At 48.0% G+C, this 18,760-nt stretch overlaps 4 protein-coding genes across 10 annotated transcripts in view; all 4 read right to left on the bottom strand.

The window, feature by feature from the left end:
* Positions 1-19: 19 nt before the first annotated feature.
* Positions 20-5,355, bottom strand: LOC118508805 (fibrillin-2-like). Of its 2 annotated transcripts, XM_036048527.1 has the most exons (6): positions 3,564-5,355; positions 3,303-3,488; positions 2,286-3,127; positions 760-2,215; positions 540-682; positions 20-425 (listed from the first exon to the last, which is right to left on the bottom strand). In XM_036048527.1, exons 1-6 carry the CDS (start codon positions 3,656-3,658, stop codon positions 334-336), a joined length of 2,814 nt encoding a protein of 937 aa, XP_035904420.1. In that variant the 5' UTR covers positions 3,659-5,355; the 3' UTR covers positions 20-333. The 2 variants fall into 2 exon arrangements, with proteins under 2 accessions (XP_035904420.1, XP_035904419.1); XM_036048526.1 differs by having other exon boundaries at positions 20-682.
* A 138-nt stretch (positions 5,356-5,493) lies between these two features.
* Positions 5,494-7,318, bottom strand: LOC118508815 (von Willebrand factor D and EGF domain-containing protein-like). The gene is made up of 5 exons (XM_036048556.1): positions 7,132-7,318; positions 6,716-7,070; positions 6,150-6,646; positions 5,907-6,086; positions 5,494-5,841 (listed from the first exon to the last, which is right to left on the bottom strand). Exons 2-5 carry the CDS (start codon positions 7,055-7,057, stop codon positions 5,697-5,699), a joined length of 1,164 nt encoding a protein of 387 aa, XP_035904449.1. The 5' UTR covers positions 7,058-7,070; positions 7,132-7,318; the 3' UTR covers positions 5,494-5,696.
* A 289-nt stretch (positions 7,319-7,607) lies between these two features.
* On the bottom strand, positions 7,608-15,437 carry LOC118508813 (cell wall protein DAN4). Of its 2 annotated transcripts, none has more exons than XM_036048554.1 (6): positions 15,085-15,437; positions 10,988-11,114; positions 9,183-9,363; positions 8,989-9,106; positions 7,976-8,922; positions 7,608-7,915 (listed from the first exon to the last, which is right to left on the bottom strand). In XM_036048554.1, exons 1-6 carry the CDS (start codon positions 15,204-15,206, stop codon positions 7,674-7,676), a joined length of 1,737 nt encoding a protein of 578 aa, XP_035904447.1. In that variant the 5' UTR covers positions 15,207-15,437; the 3' UTR covers positions 7,608-7,673. The 2 variants fall into 2 exon arrangements, with proteins under 2 accessions (XP_035904447.1, XP_035904448.1); XM_036048555.1 differs by having other exon boundaries at positions 7,743-7,928; positions 15,085-15,230.
* Positions 15,325-18,760, bottom strand: part of LOC118508806 (angiotensin-converting enzyme) — a 76,117-nt gene continuing 72,681 nt past the window's right edge. For all 5 annotated transcript variants that reach the window (XM_036048532.1, XM_036048528.1, XM_036048529.1 and 2 more), the window contains exon 11: positions 15,325-17,501. In XM_036048532.1, coding sequence (XP_035904425.1) covers positions 17,180-17,501 — 322 coding nt within the window. In that variant the 3' untranslated portion in view covers positions 15,325-17,179. The remainder of the gene's footprint in view (positions 17,502-18,760) is intronic.

Genomic DNA, 18,760 nt, shown 5'->3' on the forward strand with positions numbered 1-18,760 from the left:
GACGTAAGAAACAAACACAGTTTTAGGACATGTTTCATTTTATTTCACCTAATTTGTGGTTCATGTTTCGTTGTTATTGAGCTTTTTCTTTTAACTAAGTTTTTACTAGCTAGTCGTTCTTAACTTATAAATTAAAGTCGCCTCCTAAGAAGCAACATTGGTGCACATATTTACAGAGGCAAAAAATGGAAAACTGATGCGTGTCTCGCCTGTCCCAAGGTAAGGTATCTCCAGAGTCTCCCACCCGAGCCAGCGCTTTTGCGAATTTTGCCGGTAAGCTTTGCCGTACGTTGGTTCGCTTGTATTTCCAAGATCCCCAAGCCGGTGCGCGTATCAGATGGTTTCAATTTCGAGATTCAATTTAGTGAGCTCGTTCGTCTTGGAGTCCGGTTTCGGCATGAAGTAGACACAGTTTTCCTTGCTCTCTGTAGGGAAGAGAACGACCAGATTGTAATCGTTATAATCGGTGGTACGGTTGGCGGTGTCGCGCTTGCTGGCCCTGTTGCTGGTCGTCGACTTGCGCCGTCGCTGTACATTACCGAGCTTGCCGACGTGATAGTCCTTCTGCCGGTTGCGTATGATCATCTTCACGATAAGGACGGCTACGATCAGTGCTACGGAGGCGATCACCGGGATGAAGTAGTGGATGTAGGACATCTTGTAATATTCTCCACCAGCGATACTATGGAGTGGAAGATAGATAGATAGAAGGTGATGCATGAAAATGGTTATCGATGTCACACTCGCAATACCTCATACCTTTGATCAGACATCTGTTGTATAACGCTCAGCTCCCGGTGACACAGCAGCGGATCATCCTGATCCTGATAGAATCCATCCAGACAGCTGCATTCGTTCGGTCCCACACAAACACCATTCGTACAGCCTTCCTCGCCGCACACCGGTTCGCATACACTGCTCGAACCGTTCACCATTTCGTATCCGTCGTGACAGCGACACACATCCGGTGCTGCACAGTACCCTCGTACACAATCCTCGCTACAGATGGGACCACATACGAACGGTTCGACCAGTTCGTGGCGTACGAGACACTCGCACGTATCGTTCCCGATGCAGCGGCCCATTTCACAAGGTCGCTCGCAGTACGGTTCACACCGGAACGTGTTGCCATTTTCATGATAGAAACCCTGCACACAGCGACACTCGCCCTGCTCACACCAACCGTTCGAACACTCGCGCTCGCATGTTAGCTGACGTAGACGGGATGATCGTTCCTCGGGTGTTTCCTCCTTTACGCAGACGCTGTTACTGCCATCGGCCAGGATGTATCCCGCGTAACACGCACACAGTTCCGGACCAGTGCAATCCCCATTGATGCATGCAGTCGAACAGATCGGGTTACAGATATGATTATCCTCATCGTTCAGGGCGTAACCCTCCCAGCAATGGCAACGATCATTTCCGGCACACGTACCATTGACGCAGGGTCGCTCACACACCGGTTGACAGTCGTACGGGTCCAGACTGGACGCTTTGTATCCTAGCATGCAGAAGCACTGATCCCCGTGGCAATCTCCATTCCGACAGCGTCCCTTACACCGTTCATATGCTTCCCGCAATAGTTCTTCCTCGGATCGACAGTGGCTTTGGCTACCCTCGACAAACACGAAGCCTGCCTTACACTCGCACTGATCCGGTCGTACACAGGTTCCGTTCAGGCACGGTTCCATACACACTGGCTTACAGCTAAGCGTGTTCCCCTCCGGATGGGCATACCCTTCGTTACACCGACACTCACCCGCCCGGCACTTCCCATTCCGACAGCTTCTTCGACACTCGGCCATCCGTTCCTGAGCCAAACGTTGCCGGGCGATCTCTTCCACCGATTCACAACGTGTCTGGTTGGCGTCCACAAACTCGTACCCTTCCTCACACTGGCACACATTCGGCCGGACGCACCGTCCATTGATACAGCCGGCACTGCTGTAATCGTAGTCCTCACCACAGATCGGTTCACACACGGACGCATTGTCCAGCGATAGGCGGTACCCATCGTGACAGAAACACTCGCCGCCAACACAATCACCAAACGTACAGCCATTGGGGCAGGTTTTCTCGCAGTGTCCATCGGTCGCGTGTTTAATGTATTCCGCATCGCAGATACATTCGGCACCGTCGCAATGTCCGTTCGTACACTTCATGCGGCACAAATCGTTCGGATGGATGCAGAAGTTTTCCTCATCCGGCACGTATCCTGGATGGGGAAAGGAAAATGACACAATTTATACATATTCACTTAAAGCCTCAGAACCCAAGCAACTCACCTTCATTGCACTCACACTTCTCCGGCGCCACACACCGTCCATTGATGCACTCCTGCTCGCACACCGGCAAACAATCGAACAGAGCATTAATGTCGGTGTAGTTGTACCCCGGCAGACAGGTGCACGCGTTCGGCCCTGTACAGATCGCATTGATACACTCCGTCTCGCAGATCGGCTCGCAGTCACCGTCGATCAACCGATAGCCCCGATCACAAACGCACACATTCGGTTGCACACAGTGTCCCAGCGAGCATCGTTCACACAGCGGAATGCACTCGTCACCGATTTTGCCATACTGTGCGTGACAGATGCAAACGCCTGGTGCTATGCAATCACCATTCGCACAACCTCCATTGCACACCGGTTGACACACGAACGGCGAGCTAGAGTTATCGGACGAATATCCTGGGAAGCACTCACACTGATCCGGTGCCACACAGGTCCCATTCTGGCAAGGCTCCGAACACACTGGACTGCAACCGATGCCATCGTCCACATATCCTTCCGGGCAGCGTGGTGCAGGCGTTGTCGGTGGAACACATTCACCATACTGCGAAAGCGTGTATCCATCCGCACACAAACACTCATCCGGTGCGACACACTGCCCATTGAGGCAGCCACCATCGCACACGGGTCGACAGGCGCGTTGTTCGTCGAGTCCTTGCAGTTCGTAACCGTCGTAGCATTGGCACGCATCTGGCAGCAGGCAGAACCCGTTCGCACAGTTGTTGCACTCGGCCACACACGTGCCATTGTCGGCCCGGGTATACCCCGTATGGCATTGGCAGTAGCCGGGCTTCGTGCAGATACCATTATCGCAATCGTTGCAGTGCGGAATGCATCTGTTTTCGGAAGCCGTGGAAGATCGTGGAGCAGAAAGCAGAAAGCGTGTGAACAGTGATAAGGGTGATGCACAGAGAGGAAACGCTGCGAAATGTCTCACCCCGCTGTGTGTCGGCGGTGTCACTTCCGCCCCAAGCGTGACCCTATGGGTCATCTGCCGATCGTCTTACTTACCGATGGTCTGACAGCTTCTCGTACCCAGCGTTGCAGGTGCAGACATCCGGTGCAGTGCACTTGGCATTCTCGCAGGGTAGCGAACAGATTGGGAGGCAGCGTGCCTTCACCCGTTTGTATCCCTTGCAGCACGGTTGATCGATCACCGTCACCCGTTTACCATTCTTAACCTCCACCCTCGTTTTCCTGCAGCGTTAGAGAGAAGAACTGTTGTTACTTATCACACGGTTTATGCGGTCGCATAGCCACTCAAACACGTACACGATCGTTTTGGAGCAAGCCGCACTAACGGTTGCGGTTGTCAGGATTCCCAGCAGCAGCACAGCACCCGCCACAATGATCTTGAGATAAAGCATCGTTGCTAGATGGATCGATTTCTACGAGCACACTTGACGGCACACGCGTACAAACAACTCTTCAGAATCTCTTCACGGAACGGGAGATTCCAGTTACAGAGGGTTTAGAATGAAGAAGCGACCCGAAGAACGTCCTGTGCGGTTCCTGCTCACCAACCGACTGAGGATCGACGATCGGTATCGTTCCCGGTACTGGCTGGTTGTGGAACGTTTCCTTTCCCGATTCTGTACACCCAACTCCTTCTGATCGTCGGATGCCACTCGATCGATGTCGTCGAAATTTGTCGCTCGTTGTCCGAAATGATTTATTCCGTTCCACACACTCTCCTCGGGGGCAATGCAACGAACTGCTTACCGGACGTCACCGGAATCGACGTCCATCGAAGGCAACCGGGCAACCCAAACGCAACTTATCAGAATGCTGAAGCCGTCTTGCCGCCTTCGCCAGTAGTTTGCGCGTTTCTTCTTCCGCAGGGCGCTGAATAATGAGCACACTGCGAGAGTGAGCGACGAAGGCGCAGAAACTAAAAATATAATCTTTCTTCGTAGCCCGTTCGCCCCGTGCTGTCGACAACGATCGTATGCAAGGGAGAAAGATCTTTACGCCGTGCTGGAGTGCGTGCTGATGTTTCTCCGTGCTGGAGAGAAACAAAACAAATATGTTGCCCACCCGCCGTCTTTTGCCGGGATTTCTTCCACCATCTCGAACCGCCCCCCTCGAAAGAAGTGTTGGCAGAGAACCTCAGCAATTGCAATTGTAAATGCAACGCACGCACCGCGCAATCGGTTCGCCCGCGGTGGTACGATCAGTCTCAGTCCCGGGATGGAGAGTGTCACTGGCAGCGCCATTACCATCAAAGGAACAATCGAACTGTTCTGGCACGCCGGCCGAACTTAATGGTTGTTCTAATGGGTGTTTGGCCGAATGGGGAATTGTGGAAAACGGAAAGCGCAACACTAAAAGGGTTCTCCCCCCCCCCCCGAAAAAGGGATGTGCAGGGCTGTGTGTTATGCATTAGCGGGAGAGAGAGAGCGTATGTAAATATTGCGAGAAAGCACCGAAAACACGGTGACATTAATCCACGGTATGAAGTCGTCGCCAGGCGTTGGAAGTCGGGGCGAGAGAACACACTCGTTAACCGCAGCGACCGCATGTGGCGGTTGCTTACACCATTCCGATAAGAAATCTCACACTTCTGGAAAGCGCTAACACTTTGCGTTATGATTCATTATGTCGTGCGTAGAGTTGGAGTTGGAGCGCTGAGAGATATGTTTATAAATAATGGATTTATGTTGGTGCGATGGCGAAGAAAACAACTACATTGCGCACGTTGTTGGTTGAAGTTCGCTGATGGCTCGAGTGGTGGTGAGCCATCTGGAAAGGGAGACAGTCAATTGTTGGGTGCAGTGCAGGACCGGTTATTTGGGGCGGCTAAGAGCATTAGATGGAGTTGGAATATTTGCATCTTGGAGGTCATGTTTAGTGTCAAACATCAAGTTGAGTTTGTCATCAGAGAGTGCTACGCTCTCTCGTCGTTGCACTCAAGTTTGGAAATACTCTTGAACATGTATGCAACTACAACGTGGCGGACGGTGTTCAGACGTATTCTTAATTGAAGAGAGGATTTTTTTATTATACATAAAGATTGTAAAAAAATAGCTTAAAGAGCTTTTACAGAGCGAGTATAGTTTTTAAAGGTATTCAAAGTTCTTGTCTAATATCTCTTCCAACTCCTCCATCTTTATGACTGCTTTCTTCTCATTATTTTTCTCTGCACATCATTTCTTTCCTGATTGCTCTAAAGTCATTAATAATGATTAAAAACACATAACAATTAGCACAATTGCTTTGCATTAATTACATCTGCTCGTTACTTACAACTGTTTTCGTGATTCTTCTCTTGCATGCTACACTGCTCAACAAACCATTGCGATAAGCACTATCAAATACAGCGACGACGGCGCACTGCAAATCGTCGGCTTCGGTTTGTGCAAGCGAAACCTTGCAAGCATATGGTACGTTATCGGTGCTGTGCACTTATGCTTTGACTCCATCGAAGCGCTTGACGCATGCTTGGCTTCCTTTCAGCGAACGGTCCTTCACGTATCCTGCATTGCACAGGCACATGTTCGGTCCGGAGCAGACTCCGTTCGGACAACCGTTGGGACAGTGCGGGATGCAGCTACAGAGAGAGCGAGAGACGATCACAGATTGGACAGGAGATGACTTTTTGCGCAGAATACTCACTGGAAGGGATTGGCCTCGTCGAGGACGTAGCCTCGTTTGCAGCTACAAACATTCGGTCCAGTGCATTCCCCATTGAGACAAGGACTATCGCAGGTAGCGGCGCATTGCTCTCCAATCTTCTGGAATCCTGGCTTACAGGAGCACGTGTCCGGTGCGGTACAAACACCGTGGAAGCAACCACTGTAACAGAGTTTCAGCTTTGACAACATCTCCGAAGCTTACCCTTCCAAGCTCTTTACTCACTTGCTGCACACAGGCTCACAGCCCAGTTCCGACATCTCATAGCCCGCCTCACACTTGCAAACTCCCGGTGCGATGCATCGCCCATTCTGGCAGCCTCCATCACAGTGCGGCGCACACTTGTTCTTCGGATCGAACGAATACCCTTCACCACACTCGCACCGCTCCACGTCCACGCACCGTCCCTCACCACAGCCTCCGGTACACTTGGGAACGCACAGCTTGCCGCCAGTAGTAGCATCCAACTCGTAACCCTCGTGGCAGCGACATTCGCCCGTACCGACCACACAGTCTCCATGATCGCACCCGATCGGACACGTCGGAACACACCGGCCTTGCACGTTCCGTACAAAGTCCGGATAGCACTGGCAGGTGTTCGGCCCAACGCAAAGCCCATTCAGGCACGGTTCCTCGCACACGGGCTCACACTTGCGGAAGTTGTGCACGTTACGCTCATATCCGGGACAGCAAACCTGGATGAGGCTTAGGGAAGGATTTGACTGGGGGATAGAGTGACAAAACAGAGGTTAATCAGCATTTTTTTCTGGATTTTAAGATAGTTTACTTACTCCATTGCCTTGCGGTACATCTCCTCGAGGGTTGTACTTCAGCAGCGACACCGTAGGTACCTCTTCAAAGCACACACCAGTCGGAATCTGCGACTTGGTTTTGTTCATGAACCGATCAAGCGCACTAACCGATTCATTCGATCGCTGCAGATTCATTACGGTCGCGTTCGGACGGGCAGGTTCTACCCCGATAAAACTATCATTCCCGAATGTGGGGCGAGATGCAACCTGACTGTCGCCACCCTTGCGCCATGAACCCTTAACACCTTCCTGTCCGGGTGCGAGCCCAAACTGACACACCAATGCTAACCCGACCAGCAGAAACCACTTGAAACCTTCCATGTCGTGATGCGCTCTATGTAACAGTACAACGAACTTGTGTAGAACTTCTTACAGCTACGAAACTCAACTCTTACCGCACAGAAGGTTCGGGAAGGATTAAACCAAACGGTCAGCAAACCAACTGGCTGATTAAACTTCTCGCCGGCTTCTAACAACGCGTGCCCGAGATGATATCGCACAGAGGCTGTTGGTGAGTGTGGGCGACATAGTGTATGATGTGATTGGCAGCTATTCTAAGGACTGATCTTGGTGGGATTTCGAGTGGTAAGTCGCAAAAGTGGTCTCGCGGTTCTAAGCAGCCTCACTCACACATTCTTCAACAGCTTTGACGCATTGTGACATGTTTAATGCAAAACAAAAGTGGCGGGGAATTCCGTGTAGAATGTGTGAAGTTGAATGCTAAAGAGGTTGATTGATGGATCGTATAGAAATTCATAACTCATACAAACGCGCTCGTTGAGATTGAAGCGCATTTCAATCGAATGACACCAGCACCGGGGTAACTGTTCTCATGAGGATGTTCAGGAACGAAGGCGAACGATACAAACTATCACTTTTTCTTTGTTTAATTAAAAAAAACACTCGTTTATTAATATCCAAACCTTAAATCTAACAGCTACGTGGGAACCGTCGGTTTGGAGTAGCTGTCATCCTTCACATCCAGCTGGACCGTCAACTTATCGGGCTGGTCCGCGCCGTTCCCCACTTCCGCCAACGGTGGATACTGAATTTCGTCGTAGATATGCTCAAGGCTATACTTTCGCGGTGGTTGCTTTTGATTGAGCGAAAAGTTGTAGTTATAAGGCGATGATTTAGCCCGATGGATGAAGCTATTGTTCGGCGGAACGTCGTAGTGTTCTGTGAAGAATTTCTTTGTGAGAATGTAATAATTGGCAGTTCTACAGCTTAGACCCTTACCGATATCTCCATTCCTTTGCAGTTTCGGTTTAACCCTCGTGTACGTTACGTGTGGCAGATCGGGAAGGGGATCGGACGTACGATTCGAATCGTTCCCCGTCTGAACACTCTCGTCCACAATCTTCACCGGTGGCGGTGCAGTGGGTGCTGGTTTTGCAAGCGTTTTCCTATTCAACCGCTTCATGTAGACGACCACCGACAGCAGTAGGGCAAGTGTGATTAGCAGACAGGAGATCGTGACGAATGCCTGTCGATCGGCGGCCTCACTCTGTGCCGTACCGTCCCCGGAGATACCGACCAGCACGGGATGATTTTCCGACTCCAGATAGACCAGCTGTGTGTCCGTTTCGTTCGTGCCGTCCGTCGCAATGGCGGGTAATTCTTCCCCCTGGGACGTGGTGTTGATCGTGGAGGGATCCTCAATCTTCTTTACCGCCGTATCGATGAAGGTGATCTCGACGCGAGAAGTGGTCGTCACCAGCTCGTACACACTTTCGTTGCTGGCCGATCGTGAGTGACCTTTCGTGAGGACCATGCTCATCTCGGTGTTGTTTGGCAGGTACTCGTGGTAAGACTCGGCGTAGGTTGCGTTCGGTAGCATTTGGCCGGTCGCTTCCGTCGTCGTGGTGGTGGAGGTGGGATTCTCTGGGGAAGTGTGCGATGTGCTCGCCGTGCTAGAAGAGGCCGTGGAAAGGTCGGGGGCCGTCGTTGTACTGCTAGTCGTCCAAAGTGTTTCATTATCGACTTTGATCCACTGTTCGGCAGATATTCGTTCGGTGCTTTCGGAGGAGTAACTGTTCTCAATCGTGCGTGTAATGTTGTCGAACATGACTATCTCATCGTCCGGCATACAGATGCCCGTCTGCGGATGACAAGAGCGCGTGGTGCAGTTACACTTGCTGATACACATCGTTCCAAAGAAACCTTCCGGGCAAGGAGTTTCACAGCTGGAAAAAAGGGTGTTAGTGAACTAAAGATCATGCAATTGGAGCTTCTTAGACTAAATACTCAACAATTTCCCCATCCAGCCCTCATTGCACCGACAGTGTCCAGTTTTTGTGTCACAATGCGAATAGTTCTGACAGTGGCATCGATTCCGACAGTTCACACCCCACGTTCCGTTTCGACATCCTGCAAACAATCGCTCACAATCGAGCTATTAAGCACCGAGCTGCCTAATTCGACTGCAAAAAGGGCTGCTACTTACTCTGCAGACAATGTTTACCACCAAATCCAGCCTCGCAACTGCATACATTCGGCGCCAAACATTCGCCGTGGATGCATCCACCCCGACATATTGGACGACACTCGGTGGTGGTTCCGTTTCCGGTACGTCGTTCCTGATACCCTTCACAGCAGAACTCAACGCGTCGCGTCTTGGTGACGTTCTAGCGGCATAGAATGAAGGCGTAAGATATAAAGGTTCTTTAAAGCGAGCGAGGTCATAAAAGTGCTCCAACTGGCAACGATACGATCCCCCCCGTTATTGCCAATTTCTTTCGCACATTCGTTGGATGAATGTTAATTCCTTATGCTTCATTTGATGTTTGGGAGAGGCAATTATGCATAGTGACAGTGTGGAAGGGTTTTATGGCAAATTTAGAACCTTCAAGAGGACAGGAAGCAGCAATCCGAACATGGTGTGACGCAATAAACACGATCAACATGCAATACAAACCAAAGGCTATATGGCGTTTAATCGCGAAAATGAATCAAGCAGAGGTTCTTGATGATGAAGATATTCTTTACGATCCTCCATAGTTTTATGATTCAATTGAGAAGAGGAAGTACATTATTTATTCATAAATAAAGGCTTGAAATAGTTATGATACTTCGGTTTGTTTACAGCAGCAACACCCATTAACAACATGTGAATTCTGAAACTTGTCGGAATCGTTTGAGTGCGTCGGAATTAACCATTTCTGTTGTGGGCTGTCCTCCTTCATTCATTCATCGTCGGAAGTAAAAAAAAGATCGTTCATAAGGTGTTCTGGTCTCTAAGGAATCTTTCCTGTTCTTCGCGTAAACCTCTACCCCAACATTAGCATTTCCATTTCCCAGGCTCACCGTGCGTGCTCACACAGGGCAGGCCGATCGCCACTTGAAACGCATTAAAACACACATCCTCAAACCCGGGCACGATCGTTTCGAAGCTGGCTGATTAAATTAAACCCAGCCCGAACGAAACAAAAGGCGGACGTAGCCGAATCTTCACGACACTCCGAAACCGAATACTAACTAGCAGTGGAGGATTCTCCCACAGAAGAGAAAAAAAAATGGAAAAAGATAGCAACCGCCCAGATAGCTTGTCTTACGATGATGGGCTTTTGTTTTCGCTCGTTTACTTTCAACCGGCGGCTCGCTTCTGGATAGCGAGAATGCGGTGACAGCTCCGTCAAGAGCCGTCCGCTTCCTGTTCTTGACGGTGGGGTTGGTGCACTGTCTTCGCTGCAGCATTGGCTGGAGTGCTGATGTGCGCCGTAAGGGATGATGATGAACAGAAGACAAAGAAGCGCCCGAAGTGCCCGGGCCACCCCATCATGATTGCACACGCTAGGGCGGAAGTGACAATATGAAATAATGGATGAGGACATTTGATGTTCGTGTTTGGGAGCTGCGAGTGCCTAGCCCTCGTTCGTTGTACCTACCGCTAAATCTAATAGCGGTAATTGATGTTTACGATCTGTTATGGGTGCGGCTTCTCCTTTTCGGCGCGGGATCGTTTCGGGGTTTGCGCGCCTGTTTGGCGCGATCAAAACAAGCATAATTTGAGGTGGCATGGCAAAACTGGCAGCACATTTGCATGTGCGCCGTATGTTTATGGCTGTCGTGATGGGTGGTGGATTAAGCTGGCGTGGAAAGGTAAGGCTGGCTATTAGGGAAGAGTTTAGCGTGAGTCAGATTAGTGCATGGGGAGACCCGAAATGTCACTGTACGATTTTTATGCGAATTAAATGAGATATAAAACTGAAAAAATGAATGGTACTTGTAGAGGGTTGTAGCCGTTCTTACCTGCTTAACAAACACTTCCTTGATTTCGGTACGATACGAGGTGCATCTAGGCGGTATCTCCAGACACCACTGACGCGTTAGTACCTGCACCGTTTGATTGCGTGGAATGGTTTCCGTTTCGATGTAGCTGCAAGGTTGAAAACATGCGTAAAAACACTTAAACATGCGTAAAAACACTATAATAAAGCCTGTGCCAATTTAAAATCTAGTTGAACTTTGGCCGAATTCGATTGCAAAAAAAAACGAACCATCAAAGAAAGTCATAACTTCAAAGAGCTTCCATACAGAGGAGGTTAGTTTATCCATTTGCATTCAAATGCCATAACGAGATCGCGCCAACTTTAAACGGTCGACAGAACAAACTCCCGGACGCGTCCCGATGTGCACCCCGTTTACACGCCACCACCACTCTCGATTGCGTCACTCACGATGTTCACATTTAGCTTCAGCCGCCCCGGTTTCGTTCGTCTGCATTCGGCGATGGCCCACATTCGGTGGATTTGGTGGATTTCTTTTTCCCTTTTTTAATTGCCCACTAGCAGCGCGTACTTCAGTAGCGCCCAGGCGAGATAAAAATGCGTTCGTGCTGTTAAGATTTACTTGCAGGCAGGGTAAAGTTGGCAAAACAGTCACACAGATTGCATTGCGCTCCCATCACACTGATTCAACGAACGTGGCGTTGGGGTTGTTTCTGTGTCTGAGAAACATTTTTCATCTCGATGCATGTGAACGCGGAACGATCGTATGGGTTAGCGAATGAAGCTGTAGCGTGCTTCACGTTACGATAGTTGAAAGTTCTGAGTGAAATGTGGCTGGCAATGCAATCTGTTATATGTGCGTTTGAGCGATCTGTTGCAAGACGGTTTACATTGTTAGCTTTTTGTTAGGTCGTTTGGTTGAATAGAGAAAGCAGTAGAGTCTTGTTAAATTTTATGTTTTTTCTAATGTTTTTATTATTTATTAATTTCAAGCAATTGGGCGAAGAGATACAGTTTCGATGTACAATACTTCCCATTCTTTCTTAACCTTAGGACATCTTAGGTCATGCCTGTCATTTCTCGCTTACTAGACTTATTGATATTGTATAGTTGGATAGTCAGCCCTCACTATGGAGGAACGGTCCGGATGGGATTTGAGACTCGGTCTAGCCGTGTGAAAATGGGTCCGTTATCGCATCTATTACCGGGCGGCCCCTGTATAATGTTCAATGTACAATTCTAGCTCCTACAAAATTAGAATTAGGAATTATGAATCTGACAGCGTTTAATTGAAAATTTACATATTTTACTTAGTCGTATCCCATTAAGATCGTTCCCCCGTAGTGAGGACTGACTGTTAAATTACTAGTCTAGTCTAGTAAGTCAGAAGTGGCAAGCATGACCCAACAGATCGTTAGGTCAAAGGAGAAGAAGAACTTGGTCATATTACAAGCTTCAATGTGTCTCAAACAGTGCGAGATGTTCTACACTGTTCACATATTTCAAGTAACATATTGTATAAGACAAACCATGGTTAGGATTCATACTGTCTTTCATATGCAGGACTGACTATTTAGCTACAGATGTACCTAAGTCAAGTAATCCAAAAACGGCATGCCAACAATTGAACATTACAAGGATTGCAGAGCCAAAGAAACTACATAGTTTTAGTTTTAGTTAGTGGCTCTCTCAAGTCGACATCTAAGCAGATGCTTGGAGCTTTCGTGGGTCTTGTTCATTTTGATATTGGCGCATCTTCTTACAAACAGGCTGTGTGATCCTGGGAGACTCGATCATTTATAAGATCTCGAACTACTTAAGGGACCTGTCTCCGTTTGGCCTTTGACTCGGGTACAGTAACAGTTTCCATGTGTTAGGGACCCCCAACTTTCAATTTTTCTCCAAGGGATTTTATCTACCACTACTCTTTAGGCCTATTAGAGGAAGTTGCGCTTCTCTATTTAGACACGAAGGAAATAGTTCGTATTTTGGGGGAAATTTATGGAATCCATGCTCTACGTTTTTTACATCGAAAAGTATGAAACATGAAGATGAAGGGTCGCTGGATTGCATTAACCCAAAAACATCTGCCAACGTATGGATACCATGGTCAAGTTTCCTAACTAACAAGCAAGCCGAATATTGGTGGCCAGATGATCGTGCTGAATATTTGGTAGGACCTGTATGATGTGGTCTATAATGAGCTGCTGTTCTTCACATGGCAGGATCGTAGATCAAATCCCATCTGCACCGCCTCCTCGCCTGCAGGATGAATTATCCTGCTACGGGGAAAACCAAATAACAGAAAACCAGAAATGGAAGGCCAAGATCTCGCGAGGTTATTAGAGCCCACAAAACAAGAAGAAGTGGAACTGCCTATGAAAAATACAGCTTAAAATGTACTTAGGAACATTGAAAGCGAATCCCTGCCCCACATTTACGTTACTGGGAAGTATAGCCACATACTTTGCTACATCATTCCTCTAATTAAGACGATACCAAGGAACCTTTCTTTTTTCTTGATGAGATCCAAAAACAAACTTCATGGATCATGTAAAAGCAGTGAAAAGCGATGTAAAATATTTTGATTATAGAATAAACATCCGATCGGCACTACTAACAGCATTAAATTCCAATCAAAAACGCTTTGAACTTATGTACATTCTTCATACAAAAAGTTCGTCTAGTAGATCAGTTCAAAGTCACGGTAATCAATCGTAATGCTGCTAATCGCTAACTTCTTAGTCACTGCTCATTAAGCTCCATAAAGCAATAATCATGGTAAATTGAATTTTGGTCGCCTTAAGCGCAAGCAATCTGTACCACTGCCACAATGAAACTGTTTGTCATTGGCGCAATTGGTGCTGATTTATGTTCCGCGTGTCCCACACGCAAGCCCAGCTTAATCACGTTCACGTTATGCAAGTGCACACCAGCTCCGTTGCTCCTTCTTAACTACCTTCGGTGGCCTATTTCATCCCAAAACTGTAACACGCAGAGGTACGAGCGTGCCTTCCCGGACGCACTCTCACCATCTGCGGCTATCAAATTCGTCTGGCCAGATTTTAAGACACCATTTAGCTGCAACTCGACGTCCTTTCCTACGCTCTTTAGACTGGTCAGCTTCACGTGCGTAGCACCACCGTTTGAGATGCGTTCGAACGGTTTGCCATCAATCATGGGTGAGATGGTGTGATTGGAAAAATGACACTCACCTTACCTCGACAGGTGACGGGTGAGAAAAATGGGAGTGAAAAACTCTGCTGCCACGGGCTGTTATGCAATATTGACGGATACTGAGGGAAAATGCAGCCCGTTGTGCCAAAGAACGGGCAAAAATGCGGAAACATCCCATCGGGAGTACAGGCCGCTTGTTTTTTTTTTTTTTGGAGGCGACCCAACACCCAGCCAACGTTGCTGCTATTATCGTGTTCGTTACTTAAGGGGGTAGTGACCACAACAGTAACCTAACTTAAGAGCAGCCTCCAGACTTTGGGCAGTGATTATGGGGATGCAAGAAAAAAAACCCACGAACCGATCTTCGTAACGGTCAACACAATCGGTCCACAGCTGACGGTCAGCGGTGTGTAGTTATTTTGTAGCAAAGGCACAACAAACTACTGCCACCCATTTTTCCCCCAGCGCAACGCGGACCGATTGTTCGGGTTCGTCGGGGAGGTCGTCAGAGAAAATGCAACCCTTTGCTGCAGCGTGTCCGCTACAAAATGGGCGAAGGTCCACGTGCAGCGCCCAACACTGGCTGATCGTTGCGCGTGGCCCAAGGCAAAGGTGTTATTTTATTGCCATTCCTTAGGGGTACGGCCGGCTTTTTTTTACGCCCCGTGTGGCGTGGCTCGAGTTGGAGCGACGGCTAAGTGCGGTTCTCATGACGAATTACGATCCATTACATTATCCAATTAATAAGGCTGCTATTGACACCTGCGAGGGAAATTGACAGTGAAACCGTTTTGTCCCGATCGCAGAGGTGCTTTGTTTTGCGGCAGCAAGAAGTAATGGTTCGTTTAATGAATTAGCCGGCTAAATTATGAGCTCAATCGTTTTACAATAACATTATTTCGTATTAAAGGCATTTTTTGAACACTTTTTGTCTCAGTTTACCTCTCGTATCGATAGCACACATTGTCACCTTGCAAAGAACACACTTGGGATGTGATCAGAAGCACCAACAGTACCGAAACGGCTCCACACTGCACTCGACTGCTGTTGAGATGATTCTGCATGATTACTTCAACCTATTCCAATTCACATAATTAAGCACCAACCACCATCACTGGTCTCCAGAATTATCCTCTTTTCGCAGTTTTAGTACCAAACACTCAACAGAAGTTTATCGATGAATTCTCACAAGTTTTCTTTCACTTCCCGCAACAACACGCATCCACAATACGACAACTCTCGCTCGCTCGTTCTTATCCCGTTTCGCATCGGTCAGAAGTCAACGGAACACTGATAGCTTGCGACAGATCCGGCGTACCGATTCCGATGGCTCACCGTTTGTCGCAACCAACAGCATCTCGAGGATCATCCAGCATCATCTTGTCTCGGAAATTGTAACGAGATGAAATGCACGATCAATTCAATTTAGCGCTACCCTTCTCGGATGTGGGACCGGTGGTCGGTCCCTTCAAACCCCGACCGTCGGACGCATTTGGGGTTTGCATTTGTCAACGCATAAGGCGAACGCGCGCACTTGATCTTGGCCGCTGTCCGTTTGCTGTTGGCCGTTAAAGGGATGTTGTTTTAGTGCTGGGTCGATGTCACGCACGCAGGTCAGCCTGTTTGCGAAAGTGTGTGTGTGTGTTTGTGTCTGTGTGGTTGTGTATTTGTAGCGTTTGAAGCCCTTAGTGGGCAAGAGTTAGTCCGTGAACTGGCCTTTGGAAGTCTATATTTATCAAAGCGGACGGATGCAACGGAGTATGAGGTAGAGATGGACAAAATGAATCCTAGTGGGGTTTCGAATCTTCGAATGATAGTCCTATAGTGATCCGAATATCTGAATCCAATCCAAATCCCTTTATTTCTCCTTTTGGTGAGCTGACACTTGGCTCAGCTGGCCAACTCAACCTCAATCAAAATTCCATAAAGCATGATGAAAGCAAACAATAGAACTGTTTCAACCTAGTCACATCTACCCAATCTCTATCAAAACTTAATGGAATCCTAATCGTATCCCAATCTAATTTTAATCAAATCCCAATCGAAATCCATTGGAATCCTAATCAAATTACAATAGAATCCCAACGCAAATCCAATCGATTCTTAATAAAATATCAGTTGGCACCCCAATCGAATCCCAATCAAATTGCAACCAAATCTTAATCGCAAATAATCTCAGCCAATCAAAGCCAATTCAAATCCTAATTGAATCCCAATCAAATCCCAATCGAATCCCAACCGAATCCCAATCGAATCCTAATCTAATCTCAATCAAATCCGAATCAGATTAAAATCCCTATCCAATTCAAATCGGTTTCGAATCCGTCATTAAACATACAGTTCGCTTCGAATCTTTCCAAAGATTTGCTCTTCGAATCATCCGAGTTCCGAATCTCCCAACACTAGCTTGGAGCAAAACACAGGGCTTAGATATTATTGCGTCGATGTGATGTGATAGAATTTCATTAATATACTTACTGTTTGATGCACCAACCACTCTCGTTTGTACCTAAATTCCTCGTCACTTCATCAAAATCTTCTCCTCTTCAGCTTATTTTAAGTGACCGAAATGATTCAACATCTCGAAAGAAAACCCACGATATCATGCGTCTAACTCAGCTGCAACAGCATCCAATTGCAAACATCATCTCGCCTCGCTCGTACCCTGCAATCCCCACTTAAGGAAGCTGACGTGACAAGCACGCCGAATGAAAACAAAACATAACCCGCTCAACTCAATTGAGGCAAATTGTGGCCCTCGTCTATGGTCGCGCGAGTGCACGGGCAAGTTGACTGGCCCTGTAAGTTCCGATTTCCTGGATGCAGCGACCTGCACGACAATGAACTTGACGAGTCATTTTGGTTCGAATTTCGTTTGGAGTTGTTCTGAGGAGCTAGGAGGAGGCTTGTTTTTTATTATTTATTAACTTATGTTTAACACTACTTCAAGCTTGGTAACAAAAATCTAAACTACACGGCGAACTGTTTCTTCATGTTCACCGCTGTCACCTCGGTTGCTGGGTGCACTGTCTGACATCTATCTCAGCTGACGGTGGTGCACCAGCGCACTGATCAGGCAGGAAATCGTAAGCACCAGCCAGCTCGTAAGCTGCAGCTCGACCGCAACATTGTAGAACCCGCCGAACACTTGCAGATTGGCTGTCTCGATGCTGTGCTTGCAGTAGTCCCCGTCGTAGATCCAACCGACGTACTCGTTGTTGCGCAGGTTCTCATTCCGCAGCCATTCCTCGAGCGGTCGGAAAAACTCACGCAATGCCGATCCATCTAGCCGGCCTTCGCCGATCACCTCCTGCAGGACCTGCTGCCACGGTTGCGATGTACCGCGTTCCATCAGCTTTCTGCAAAAGCGAAGAAAGAGAGAAGCCGATCAACGATCGCCGTTAAATGAGGGGGTCTAAGATTCATTGGACGATAGGAAGGCGAGTGTAGGTTGTAAATTAAATTTGCCAGCATGAAATCGACCGATCAGCAGCAAGTGGACAAAAGAGACTCCAAAGCTAAAATGCATCGCTTAATGCAAGGATACGAGGGTGGGCAGTAAATGGGTGTTCATGAAATGAGGCGAGTAAATAGCGCTTGTTCTGTAGGGCAAGCTACTTGTACTTTTACGATCATTCTTCTCCATACAACAGCGTCGTATCTTATCCCATCTCCTCCCCTTTTCTAGCACGAACACCTGCAGCGATGCACATACGGGAAGAGGCGAGCGTTGAGAGACTCGGAGTGACCAGAGCACTGCAAACTGCATCGGTCTGGTGACGGTACGCATTACGCAACTGCAGTAACTACTGCTGACGCTGCGAGGCTGCCACTTAGGTTCCTACGTTCCCAGCGGGTGCAAATCAAACGTCAAAAACAACAATTACCTCCAACGGATCATCCGAGCAGTCGCGAGAACGGCTTTCGCTTTCTATGTCAAGTGCCTCTGCTACTTGACACGAAGAATTATAGGCCAATTTATGGATGAATATCTTCAGCATGCTGGTGGGTGGAATCTTAAGATGTGTGTTACCGGGCTCGCCAGACACGAATTTAAACTAATAAATAATTGACGATAGAGCCGTAACACTTTGTGGCATTTCTTTCACCTGATCGCGGTTTAATCGTTGCCTAATCATTATCAACTTATCTCGGTACAACTTAAGCAAGCTGGCTAATGCCACTCGTCCAGCAAAGCAAAAGGGGGATTAGGCTTCTCACTTCCCGGTTGGCGTGACCTTATTATCGGTGAGCCGATTCGAATTACCTAAAAACAAGACGTTCGATGCCATGACAGCGAATGTGGGGCTAGTTAACGTGTGCCCCAGCCGTCAAACTTCCCTCCGACCAGTTTGAGGTTTGTTTTCCTTTTTTCGGTCAGTTCATGTAACACGACCGAAGCTTGAACGATGCGTGATGATTGAGGTAGGAGCCTCGGTTGGTAGATTAAAGATTGATGTAATAAGTGAACGAGTAGAAACATTAGCCCGATGATCCTTAACGAGGCCAGACAAGGTGCTTGATGTGTTTGTCCCAAACCCCAATTTCTTCAACACCCACCGTGACATTTTCACAGCCCTTTCGCTGTGATTTTTGAGCCTGTTTTAACTTTAATTCC

Source organism: Anopheles stephensi, chromosome 3 (assembly GCF_013141755.1).
Source record: "Anopheles stephensi strain Indian chromosome 3, UCI_ANSTEP_V1.0, whole genome shotgun sequence".
NCBI classification, from domain to species: domain Eukaryota; kingdom Metazoa; phylum Arthropoda; class Insecta; order Diptera; family Culicidae; genus Anopheles; species Anopheles stephensi.